This window comes from Rhodamnia argentea, chromosome 2 (genome assembly GCF_020921035.1).
Source record: "Rhodamnia argentea isolate NSW1041297 chromosome 2, ASM2092103v1, whole genome shotgun sequence".
NCBI lineage: Eukaryota > Viridiplantae > Streptophyta > Magnoliopsida > Myrtales > Myrtaceae > Rhodamnia > Rhodamnia argentea.
The window spans coordinates 26,765,965-26,779,068 of NC_063151.1; the positions used below are offsets into that span (position 1 = coordinate 26,765,965).

The 13,104-nt window shown below is 41.3% G+C and overlaps 1 protein-coding gene across 1 annotated transcript; it reads left to right on the forward strand.

Moving 5' to 3' along the window:
- The first annotated feature begins 6,782 nt into the window (after positions 1-6,782).
- On the forward strand, positions 6,783-12,510 carry LOC115737569 (inactive protein kinase SELMODRAFT_444075). Its single transcript, XM_030669753.2, is given in 12 exon segments — positions 6,783-7,465; positions 7,751-8,017; positions 8,108-8,822; positions 9,167-9,321; positions 9,404-9,498; positions 9,628-10,670; positions 10,860-11,020; positions 11,197-11,273; positions 11,353-11,500; positions 11,646-11,795; positions 12,043-12,147; positions 12,149-12,510. Coding segments are annotated over 10 exon segments (2,247 nt in total). The 5' UTR covers positions 6,783-7,465; positions 7,751-8,017; positions 8,108-8,638; the 3' UTR covers positions 12,278-12,510.
- Positions 12,511-13,104: the final 594 nt, after the last annotated feature.

Sequence of the window (13,104 nt, forward strand, 5' to 3'; positions counted from 1 at the left end):
CCTACCACCCCAGAGCCGCCGTCTCCGATTGCCAAAGTAAAAAATAAATAATAAATTTTTAAAAAGTAAAAATTATTATTTTTAAATAGTAAAAATTATTTTTTTAAATAAATTTTAAAATTTTAAAAATGAAGTATAAATTTTTTGATCGTTCGATAAAAATTCTTCATAGCAAATTTTCTGTTAATAATATTTTAGAAATAGAAACTTTTAACAGTTACCAAATAAATTTCTATGATTAGAAATCAACTTCTGAAGTAGAAGTAAAAAAATTAATTTCTACTTTTGAGAATAAATGAAAAATTCGATTTCTAATCATAAATTTGATTTTTGAAATAGAAGTGTTATAATGCCTGCCCTTGATACTCGCGATATTCGCCCAATATCGTACGTATTTTTTTTGGTCGGAGGGGTACGCAGTTCGTGCATTGGGGATTAGATGTTTTACAGCCTGGAAAGGACACGACACGTCGGATCGGCCCACGTGACAGCATGCGGGTCCCACCCAATTGGACGCCGAGTCGTGGTGCCGTTTAATAGTGCCCTGGAGTTGTGGCCCGTGGGCGTGGGGGGTCGTCTCTTCAATGCTTCTCCGTGCATGGACAGAGTTTTCTGCTTTTATCATTTCCAAGTTTCAAGATGCGATTGTCTCGCCAAAAACATCCATGATTTTGTGAAAAAAAAAAAAACTATACTTTTAACTAAACACTTCACTTGAATTATTATATGATATATTTGCATCATTAAGCATGGATTACTCCAAAGATGACGAAAAAAATCAACTAGTCACTTTACGAAATGGTGGATTAATGGCTCGACGACAAACGCGAGATGCTCCGAAATTCGTCATCGAACACATGACCACGGGTGTACTCGAAGGTGTTTTCAAATGCGGATACGGACCCTTCTTTATTTTCATGAGCCGTTTTTAAGGTGGACGGATTGAACAGGATTCGAAAAGACAAAGGCAATTATTTACCCTACAATAGATTTCGAGCATACCGTACGAGGGAGGTGCTAATGCAAGCTTAGAAAAGAATTAAACGTTACCGATTGATGCTGAAGTTTTAATTACTCATTTAAGACTGCGAGACCAAGGCATGGCCATTGAATTGTACGGGTCTCTGTACCACGTGTTGGAATCGGACTAGGACATTATTGATTAGAACCACTTGGAATTATAACATCGAAATCTTCGTCTCGTTTAATAATTTCCCTCTCAGGGTACCTACTACTCCGTGCCACTTATTGACATAATTAGATATCGGAAGTGATGCATGCGGTAGCCGCACCAGCACAAAAAGAACTGACTTTGAAGATAATTCATATGGTACACATATGTTGATACACGCATGCCCTATTAAAGTGGTGTTTGAGGATAGCCCCTCACAACTTGCGTGGTGTATATGGTACACAAATGTTGATAACTATTAAAATTGGGGAAAAATTCCAAAGTCCCTTCTTTTTTTCTTTTTCTTTTTTGTGTGCGGGAAGAAAATAGGAGACTGAGACATTATTTCAAATAAAATACTGAAGTGGTCATATTATATTAATCTTAAAAAAAGGCCTAACCTTTTCGACCGAGGACATTATCATCCTTTATGTTTTTTTTTTTTTGTAATTTTGTTTTATATTTTCTTTCCTTTTCCCTTTTTTCTTTGTTTACTTCCATCCCTTTTCTCAGGCTGCCGATTTCGAGCGATGGCTAGCCACCCGAGAGGACTGGACAAGGGCTTAGACAAGAGTCGGCGCTAGGGGTGAGCGGGTTTCAGGTCCCGTATAGATTTCATTTGAAATCTATAATCTACTCATCGGAACAAGTTTTCACTTTTTGGAACATGTAACTTTTCTTGCATATCTTGAAATCGGGAACCTACATTATCATAGGTTCTAGGGTCTATACATGTTATGCCTATATTTTTAATTGAAAATTATTACAATTAATTATTACCATTTGCTGATACAATCTACTAATAACAGTTCATATTTAGATATATGAATAAATATCAACAAAATAAAAGTCTCGATCATAAATATCACAAAAAATGAAAACTCAAGCTAGTGGTTCTAGATTATGCATTCATCATCGAACACTATGAAATACCACAAGATTGCTCAAAGACACATACTAAGAAAAACACAAGAAATTGTTGCAGGTTACACTAGTAATTGGAATAGGTTCCCCAATTTTTCGAACTTGGAGCTTGCCATGCATACCTTGAAACTTGGAATCGAACCAGTTCCCCACTAAATTCTACCTTGGAGCTATACTCACCCCTAAAGCCGGCGACCCTCGTCCTACCCAGCTATCGAGGTTATGCTCTTTTTTGTTGTTATCTCCATATGGCAATAGTACTAGGATGCCAAACTTAGGCGTGCATTATCATTTAGCAAAGCCGTAGATAATTGATAATGAAATCTTGATGTGTGTTTATCGCTAATGATGCGAGTTTTTGTGATTGATCGCCAATTGTGCTATGATGCTATGACAAATCGGTTCTTGTGAAATGTGCAAGTCTCCGTAGATCGTATTATATTTATTTTTCAAATTAATTCTTTGAGATTTGTTTTGTCTTGAACTTATGTATTTTTTTCATGTGAAATGAAATATTTTCTTCCAATTAAAAATAAAAATAAAGATGGTCACGTATTTATAATTTTGAATAACTTAGGGTGCTCATGGTAACACTTCTAAAAGTTGATTTATGCTCTAGAAGTGCTTTCGGAGTAGAAATTTGTTTGGTAATGTAACTTCTGAAGTAAAAATCCATTTGGTAAAAACTTTTACTTCTGAAAGAAATTTCTACTATCAAAGTGAATTTTTACTTATGAAACTGTTTTTTCCTCCAATTTTAGAAGTTAAAAAAAGTAGTTTCTCAACTCAAGAAATACTTTTTGGACAAAAAAAAAAAAGATCTCACAAAGTACTTCTTACCTCACATTCTTTTCATTATGCCATCGCTCTCTTTTCGATCGGGCTCGCCTCCGTTGATTTCCGTCGCCGGCCATCGCCGACCATTGATACCCATCGTCGTCGCCGACAACCGCCGACCACCACTATTGCCAACCATTGCGGCCACCGCCACCGCCCATCGCCACATGCACCCATCGCCAACCGCCGACCATTGATTGTTGCTTCCCACCACCCATTGCCGCATGCAACCATCGCCAACCGCCGACCATCGATTGTCGCTTCCCATTGCCCGTAGTCAATCGTGACCGCCCTCCGCTTGTCGTGATTGCCGCCCACCGCTTGATGTGATTGCCGCCCATCTCCAATCGCACCCCACCGCCGGCCGTGATTGTCGACCACCACCGTCGCCACCTACCATCCCCGAGCCATTGTCTCCGACCACCATAGTAAAAAATAAATATTAATTTTTTAAAAAGTAAATAATATTTTTTGATAATGTAAATTTTATTATTTTAAAATAAATTTTAAAATTTTAAAAATGAAGTAGAAATTTTTCGACCGTCGACAATAATTCTTTATAGTAGATTTTCTGTTAATAATATTTTAGAAGTAAAAATTTTTAACCGTTACCAAACGAATTTTTATTATCAAAAATCAACTTCTGAAATAGAAGTAAAAAAATCAACTTCTACTTCTGAGAAGAAGTAAAAAATTAATTTATGATCATAAATTGATTTTTGAAGTAGAAGTATTATTATGCGCGCCCTTGACACTCCCGATATTCGCCGAATATTGTAGGGTTTTTTTTTTTTTTGGGTCGAGGGGTACGTAGTTTGTTTTTTTGGTCGGAGGGGTACGTAGTTCGTGCATTGGGGTTTAGATGTTTTACAGCCTTGGAAAGGACACGACACGTCGGATCGACCCACGTGACAGCATGCGGGTCCCACCCAATTGGACGCCGTGTCGTGGTGCCGTTTAATAGTGCCCTGGAGTTGTGGCCCGTGGGCGTGGGGGTCGTCTCTTCAATGCTTCTCCGTGCATGGGGAGAGTATTTCCGAGTTTGAAGATGCTATCGTCTCGTAAAAAATATCCATGATTTTGTGAGGAAAAAAAAAAAACTATGCTTTGAACTAAACAGTTCACTTGAATTATTATTATAGGATATATTTGCATCATTAAGCATAGATCACTTTAGAGATGACGGAAGAAAAATCGACTAATCGCTTTACGAAACGATGGATTAATAGCTCGACGACAAATACAAGATGCTCCGATAGAAAGATACGGTACCCAGATTGATATGCCTATCAATTAAATCAACACCTATAAAACAGAGCACTTCATATTTTTCAAATTCAGCTCGTGACGGAGGCAGTAGTCCCAAGTCTAAGACTATAGCCCCGAAGACATTACGGCCCCATCCTTTCCTCCCTAACAGCGCGATGCCGCGAAATTCGTCATCGAGCACGTGACTACGGGGTGTACTCGGACGTGTTTTCAAAAGCGGATACGGATCCTTCTTTATTTTCATGAGCCGTTTTTTAGGTGGACGAATTGAGCTGGATTCGAAAAGACAAAGGCAATTATTTACCCTACAAGAGATCTCGAGCATACCGTACGAGGAAGGTGCTAATGCAAACTTAGAAAAGAATTAAACGTTACTTATTGATGCTGAAGTTTTAATTACTCATTTAAGACTCCGCGACCAAGGCATGGTCATTGAATAGTCCGGGCCACTGTACCACGTGCTGGAATCGGACTAGGATATTATTCATTAGAGCCACTTGGAATTATAACATCAAAATCTTCGTCTCGTCTAATAATTTCCCTCTCAGGGTACCTACTCCGTGTCATTTATTGACATAATTAGATATCGGAAGTGATGCATGCGGTAGCCGCACCGGGCACAAAAAAAGGCCTCACCTTTCCAGCTGAACAAAGGACATTATCTTCCTTTTATATATATATATAAAATTTGTTTTATATTTTCTTTCCTTTTCCCTTTTTTCTTTGTTTACTTCCATCCCTTTTCTCCGATTGCCGATTTCAGGCGATGGCTAGCCACCCGAGAGGACTGGACAAGGGCCTAGACAAGAGCCAGCGCAAGGGGTGAGCGGGTTTTAGGTTCTATATAGATTTCACTTGAAATCTATAACATACTCATTGGAACAAGTTTTCACTTTTTGGAACATGTAACTTTCCTTGCATACCTCGAAATCGGGAACCTACATTGCCATAGGTTCTAGGGTCTATACGTGTTATGCCTATATTTTTAATTGAAAATTATTACATTTAATGACTACCATTTGTTATTACAATCTATTGACAACAACTCGTATTTAGACACATGAATAAATATCAACAAAATAAAAGTCTCGGTCATAAAATGGCCGAAAATGAAAACTCAGGCTAGTGGTTCTAAATTATGTATTCATCATCGAACGCTATGAAATACCACAAGATTGCTCAATGACACGTATCAAGAAAAACATAAGAAATTGTTGCAGGTTACACTAATAATTGGAACAAGTTTCCTAAATTTTCGAACTTAGAGCCTACCATGCATACCTTGAAACTTGGAACCGAACCGGTTCCCCACTAGATTCTACTTCGGAGCTATACTCACCCCCAAAGGTGGCGACCCTCGTCCCGCCCAGCTATTGAGGTTATGCTCTTTTTCCGATATCGACATGGTCATTTCGAGTCTTTATTCGAAATAAAGTTAATTTCGAGCTCTTATTTGAAAAAATTAGGGTGCTTCGGGCCTTTATTTGAAGTATTCTCTTAAAGTTGGGAAGTTTTCTTATAACAAAGAGCATGAAATAACTATTTAAAATGATACGACGGATATGCATAATCGCATGGAAATTCGAAAAATACCCTAAATTTTTCTATAAAATACCCTGGATACCTGCGACGCCTTTAAATGAGTTTCGAATCGCGCTCTCGTTGTCGTGTTGAAAAACAAACTAGGTATCCCAATGCCTCGACATCGACATGCACGAGAATCATTTCTACGAGAAAAACATCGAAGTTAGCGACTGAGTAGCAATCCATTTTTACGCAATTCAATCGGCAAGAAGATCGAGACGCTTTGTCTTTATTCCAAAAAAAAAAGGCCTTTAAAATAAGTTTAGGCAAAGCCAAACCCCTCGCTTTTCCCCTAAAGTTAGCGCCATGACCCGATTCAAATATCAAAACAAATGCTTCTCCCACACTCTAACTCTACTCTGAAATCCTTTTTCATCCGCACCTCCCCCTCGTTTTCAGCGATTATAACAAAAAAATCCGACCCGCACTCGAAGGCCACTCTCGAAATTACACCCGGAAAATCGACGGTAACGATCCATCCCAGCGGCGATTCGCACGGTAAGAGATCTCTGTCCGCGTCGCGGGAAAAACACTCCCTCTCCCTCAATTCATGCTCCGTGTTTGTGAAAATTGAGGTGTGTCCTAATCTTCTTTTGTATAACCATCCAAATGTCTCGATATGATACTAAATTACTTTTTCCAAGGCAAAAAAAAAAAACAGGAACTTCATCGAAAGACTTGCGACACGGCCGAATCGCTCATGTTTGAGACACGTCGCCGCGCTAGTTTGATTTCCGAAAGACGTTGATTTCAAGCAAATTTCGAATGCGGACATAGTAAAATCTTGATTTCGTGTCTTAATTAATCGACGTGATTAGTCGCGTGTTTCGTGATCCCTGTCGCGGCGAATTTTTAATATATAACGAAGTCAATTTTCCGATTCCTTATAATATGAAGTTTTCCCCTTTTTTTTTTTGTTTAAATTATTTCATGAGAGGAATAGAAAAAGAGAGAGGAAGTGTACAGGGAAGAGAGATGCGCATTATCATATGATTCATATCACTTCAAGAATAGTTTAATTCCAGTTTTTTGATTGAGTTGATGGGGAGGGGTTACTGCATGTGTCGCCATTAACGCTGAAATCCGAGCTATCTTCTCCGCGATTTCCTTCACGGACAACGGAGCTGATTCTTGATCGATCCATCTTTCTCTCTCTCTCTCTCTCTCTCTGGACTTGGAGAGTGAGGTTGCTTTTGCCCAGAAGCCGACAGATTGCGTCGCTACAGGACACCCTTTCTGGAGCCCCATAGCCATATATGGAGAGATGGGGGGAGGTGGTGGTGGCCTGGTCGTTGACGACGAAGGCCAGGCCCTAGAGAGAGAGAAAGAGAAGAGGGGTTTTTCGATTCAACTTTTCGCGCTCTTCTCTCGCTTTCAGTCTCGTCTCCTTCCTTTCTTTCTTATCTCGAAGTCCCTTCTTTTCGTAACGTCTCGGTGCCCATTTGGCGTTTCGTTGCTGGTGCGATCCTGATCGAACGTGAGTACTGTTCCCCGGGAGCTGATAATACCCCAAAAAAGCAAACGAAGGAAAAGAGGAACGATGAAAGCGAACGTCAATTTTTTTTTTTTTTTTGGGGTGGGGGTTTGAGTGTTTGAGCTGATTTTGCTTGGGGCGGTGGAGTGAGGGGGATTTCCACGTGATTTCAGTAATGGGGATTCGGGTTTGAATAGAGTCGTCTGGTGGGTAGATGCAGTTTCGTGCACTTTTGATGTTCCTTCCTGTCTTGTTTGATGAGAAAAATCGAGGCCAAAAAACAGAGAAAGGGAAAAAGGAAAATTTTTAAAGTTGGCAGTCTCTCTCGAGTTCCTTAAAGTGGTTGGGTTGATTTAGATTCTGGGTTTTGGCGCTTTGAGATGTGGAATCCAAACGAAAGCATACATTCAAAAAACATCGAAAAGTCTAATCAACTTCATTTGCCTCCTTCGGTTTCTTTTCCAACTGGGCTGTGATCTTTCACTCTGCAGGTGGGTGCTCTTAATCTCTCTCGTCCAGTCCGTGGGTTGGATCGTCCCCTTTGGCGTCGCATGGAGATTTGATATGATAGCGGCTTCCCCTGTGCACGGCGTTTAGCAGGCGGAGGGGCTTGTGCTTGGACTCTATTGGAGGAGGAAGCTCCGGATCCCAATCGCATCTCCCGCCTCGCTGTTTCGCTTTCACGTGTTTCTTTTGCTCTGTGTTGGGGTGGTGTTGTCTGCTGAGGAGTGATTTGAAGGCTGAAAGCAGCAACGCAGGTGTCCTTTATCTTCCGTGAAGTTTTAACTCCTCATGGTGTCGTTTTTTGCTTTTTCCCTCGAACTCATGCCTGCACAACTGTGTACCAGCCAAAGGGAAAGTTTACACCAGATGAGTGCTTATTGAGCTCGAGGATTTCGTCCCTTTCTCTGGCAAGACCAGGACCGAAAAAGGTATCCGTAATCCTATGCTTCCCAGTTCATCCGTTTCCACATTGGGAATATTCATGCTTGATTTTCACCACCAGGAGGAGCAAGGGAGTTCCTCTTCCACTTCAATTTTTTTTCATTGCCGGCTTTTCCGTGATTCTTGAAGGTTACTTGTCAACGGGTGAAAAGGGTCTTGTCATTGTAAGAATCTGCTGTTTTTGATTGGAATAGTTTGTTTGTCGGTGGTACATGTCACTGAATCTCGCCATGGTGGGGGCAGAGCAATAACGATAAGGGTTCGATTGGTTACTCCAAGCTTGATTTGCCAAACAAGAAGGTTGGATCAGACGCGTCCAACGTGGAAGTTTCCCCCTTGTCCTCTAATACGTGCATTTCGAGCTTATTGAGGTGCAATTTGGTTTGGGAAGTGAGCGACCCTGCGGCAGAAGAGAACTGAGATTTTATTTCGCAATGAGTAGAGAACAGAAGAGAGGGAAGCTGGAAAAGGGCAACGGGGATGTTGCTGAAAAGGTCGTGGTTGCTGTTAAGGCATCGAAGGAGATTCCGAAGACAGCACTCGAGTGGGCTTTGACTCATGTTGTTCAACCTGGGGATTGCATTACCCTGCTGGTTGTGGTTTCTTCCCAAAGTTCAGGTAAATTTCTGTTATGTCGATGCAAACATCCCTCCTTCCCGTTCTTCGGTTGTATTATGTGAACTTCTCTTCAGGCTCATCATAGTTTATGAAATTGGTTGGAGCGGCTAATGAATTTTGATGGATGCAGCTTGTCTAAATTTTTTCATTGTAACGTAACACTTGGTTTTAATTCCTGGAACAATGTGTGTACCGATTTTTCAGCGGTATGAGATTGAGATTTTCTCCCCAAATAGGTTTTGCGCGCTGATTTCTTACTGAATTCAATCACTGCATTCCGTGTTTCCACTCAAATCCCGTCACAACCACACTTCCTAACAGCAATTCCATTGCAAATTTTCCAGGACGAAAGTTATGGGGTTTCCCAAGGTTTGCAGGGGACTGTGCCAGTGGGCAGCGGAAGTCCCATTTAGGGTCAAGTGCAGAGCAGAAGATTGATCTAACGGATTCCTGCTCCCAAATGATCCTGCAGCTCCATGATGTGTACGATCCGAATAAGGTCAATGCCATTAGTGAAATGTGTTTATGGTATTTTTCTGTTTTCTTCTCATCACATAACGCGTCCCCCCTCTTTTGCACAGATAAACGTCAAGATAAAAGTTATCTCTGGATCACCGTGTGGAGCAGTGGCTGCGGAGGCAAAGAAAGCTCATGCAAGTTGGGTTGTATTGGACAAGTAATCATCTATTTTCCCTGTTAAAAGAAATAAGGAAAAAGTTAAGGAGGTTTTGAATACAGGATAACTGATGCAGGTGGTCCCCGTAAGTCTGACATTGTTTGGTCTACTCTTGCTTTCATTTAACAGACAGCTAAAACCTGAGGAAAAGCGATGCATGGAAGAGCTACAATGCAACATTGTTGTAATGAAACGGTCTCAGGCGAAAGTTCTTCGCTTGAACTTGACAGGATTGCCCAAAAAGGAAACTGAAGCTCATCCGCCACCATCTGAGCTGGATGAAGCGTCTGATAAACGTTGCAAAATTCAGCATGAAGACCCGAATTCTGTCCGTGGACCAGTCGTCACTCCAGCTAGTAGTCCAGAGTTGGGGACGCCATTCACTTCTACTGAAGCTGGAACTTCATCAGTGTCGAGCTCTGACCCAGGAACTTCACCCTTTTTCATTTCAGAGGTGAATGCAGGCATAAAAAAGAATGTGCCTCATGCGGTGAAGGAAACCAGGGATGTCGATGAATGTAGTAGCTCAGACTCTGACAGTGAAAATTTATCTCTAGCTTCAACGAGCTTGAGGTTTCAACCATGGATGGCGGAATTGCTTGGTTCTAATTGTCACGATTCTGTTCATTTTGGACAAAACTTTCAGAGATCTAATGACACAATGCAAGCATTAATGACCAAGGATATGCCAAGTAAGTTTGCTAGAAGCAATGAAGATGATCTGATTCAATTGCCGGATTATGGGGATGATATGGACATAGGCGGAAATTTGAGAGAAGCAATCTCACTTTCCAGAAATATGCCCAGTGGCCCTCCTCCACTATGCTCAATATGTCAAAACAAGTCTCCTGTTTTCGGGAAACCGCCAAGATGGTTCAGCTATGCTGATCTAGAGCTTGCAACTGGTGGTTTTTCACAGGCCAATTTCTTGGCTGAAGGTGGTTATGGATCTGTTCATAGAGGGGTACTTCCAGACGGTCAGATAGTTGCTGTCAAGCAACACAAATTGGCTAGTTCTCAGGGTGATCACGAGTTCTGCTCAGAGGTTGAAGTCCTCAGCTGTGCTCAGCACCGAAACGTTGTAATGCTGATTGGGTTCTGTATAGAGGACCAAAGAAGATTACTGGTGTACGAGTATATTTGCAACAGTTCCCTGGATTCACATCTCTACGGTAATTTTCCTTTACTATTGCAGTGGATGGCCAAAAGAATGTCGAAATGGAAGATGTTGTTTCTTAACTTTCCAAGTGCTACATTGGCATTAACCTCTTGTCCACCTGTTTGCTGACTGGAATAATGAACTGTCGAGGTTAATATTCTCAATGTGCCTATGTGACTAATAGATGATTTTTCTATTTCAGGACGTCATCAAGAGCCATTAGAGTGGTCAGCACGGCAAAAGATTGCTGTTGGGGCCGCTCGAGGTCTGCGATATCTTCATGAAGAGTGCAGAGTGGGTTGTATTGTCCATCGTGATATGCGTCCAAATAACATCCTCATAACTCATGATTTTGAACCATTGGTACAGTCATGATCTTTTATTTTGGATCTATTGATGTTTTCACCTTTGTCATTGAAGCTGCGGGCCTTTCCTTTTGTGATCTTCCAGAGGATATTCTTGCTCTTGATTTCTAGATATAGTACTCATACTTTGAGGATGTGGGGTGTTAATGCTTAACTGATTGCTTCCTTGACAAGGTAGGGGATTTTGGCCTCGCTCGGTGGCAGCCTGATGGACGCACTGGTGTTGAAACAAGAGTAATTGGAACTTTTGGGTGTGTATTTGTTAACAGTTGCTTTGTTTTCTTGACTTCTGCGGGATTGGAATATTCATTCACCTACTTTCATCGATAGATATCTAGCTCCTGAATATGCTCAAAGTGGACAAATCACAGAGAAAGCTGATGTATATTCATTCGGGGTGGTGTTGGTGGAGCTTGTTACTGGGAGAAAAGCTGTGGACGTTGATCGGCCCAAGGGTCAGCAGTTTTTAACTGAGTGGGTATGACTCTGGAAAATAGTGATGTTATATTTCTGGTGTCTTTCAAACAAATCTGATACGGTATTATCAACGTACAGGATATTGTGTTCTCTTCATTGGTAACTTTCCATGTTCTGCTCTTAACTTATATCTTAGTATTCACCAGGCTCGACCACTGTTGGAAGAATATGCAATTGATCAGCTGATAGATCCACGATTGGGAAATCACTATTCCGAGCAAGAGGTTTGCTGCATGCTCCATGCTGCATCGCTATGTATACGGCGTGATCCTCATTCTAGGCCTCGCATGTCACAGGTAAGGAAAAATACATCAGAAAAGATGGACAGATAACAAGCTCACAGCATTCAGACCTTGAGTGGAATTTGTATGGAAGTCTGAAGATAATCAAAATTAAGCACTTGAGAATTCGTAATGGTTTCAGGAACAAATGCTTTGAATTTTTGTGGATTTGTCCCATTATAAATGTAAAGATGTAATGGTTGAATTGGTAATGATAGTTGTCATTCGAACTGATAGTTTTCACGTCTGTTTATGTGAGAAGGTGCTGCGCATTCTTGAAGGTGACATGCTTGTCAACGCCAATTACATGTCGACTCCGGGGTCTGATGCGGGAAGCCGGAGCGGACGAATTTGGGCAGAGCAGCAGCCACGGCAGCCGTTCCTTACTGAACGAGGCAACCGAAGCATTTAGCGGGCAGCTGTGCCGCAAAACACACAGGCTTTCTATTAAGGAGCTGGAGATGGCCGGGACGATATCTTGTGAAGATGAGATATGAGGAAAGGCTGATCCAGGTTTTTATATGGTGGAGTAATTTGCCATTTTGCATGATTTTTTTTTTTCCTGTCTGCTCTTAAGAATTTCTCTGTAGAAGCCGTCTAAAATTTTTGGTTGTGTATAGTCTCTTAAGGAGAGCAGGGAATAGCCTGCTGGTGTAATTCTTTGAATAGCGTATGCTAGTATGTGAATGTTTGAAGTATATCAAATTCTCTAGTTAAATGGTTAAATCAAGAACACGCATTTCTCTGTCTCTCTCTCTCTCTCTCTCTCTCTGTGTTGGCCGCTGAGGGCTGACCAGTGCTCTGGTTCTAAATATATGATTTTTGTCTTTACCTCAAGAAGCGAACGAAGGGAAACTGCAAGCTGACATCCATTGACTGCTTCTTGGATTCGTCTTTAAAGTCCCAAGTAAAATTCAAACGTTTAAAAATGGGACACTAATATTCAACCGACACTGACAAAGCCCCGTGAGTTTTCAAAAAACAGAACCGGGACATGCAGGACATTCAATGTGAGTCCTTGTCTCGACGACGACAAAGCAAGGCCGAGTTTCACGACGCAAACAGGACATGCAGGGCATTGTCATTATTACATGTACAGCTTATGCCATTGCCGCCAGTTCACCCCCAATAATCTTTTTCTCCATTGTTTTTTTTCCTTTTTAAATCTGCAGGAGTAGCCAACCGTCTCTGCTCATATCGTCCTCTGACCATATTAAATTGTAGGCACTGTTGCGGGAATTGAAAATGCTGTCAGCGAGCGCCCCCGCCCCCCCCCCAACAGTTCAATTCATTTGATTTCGTCTTTGCTGTCGCTCTGTTCAAG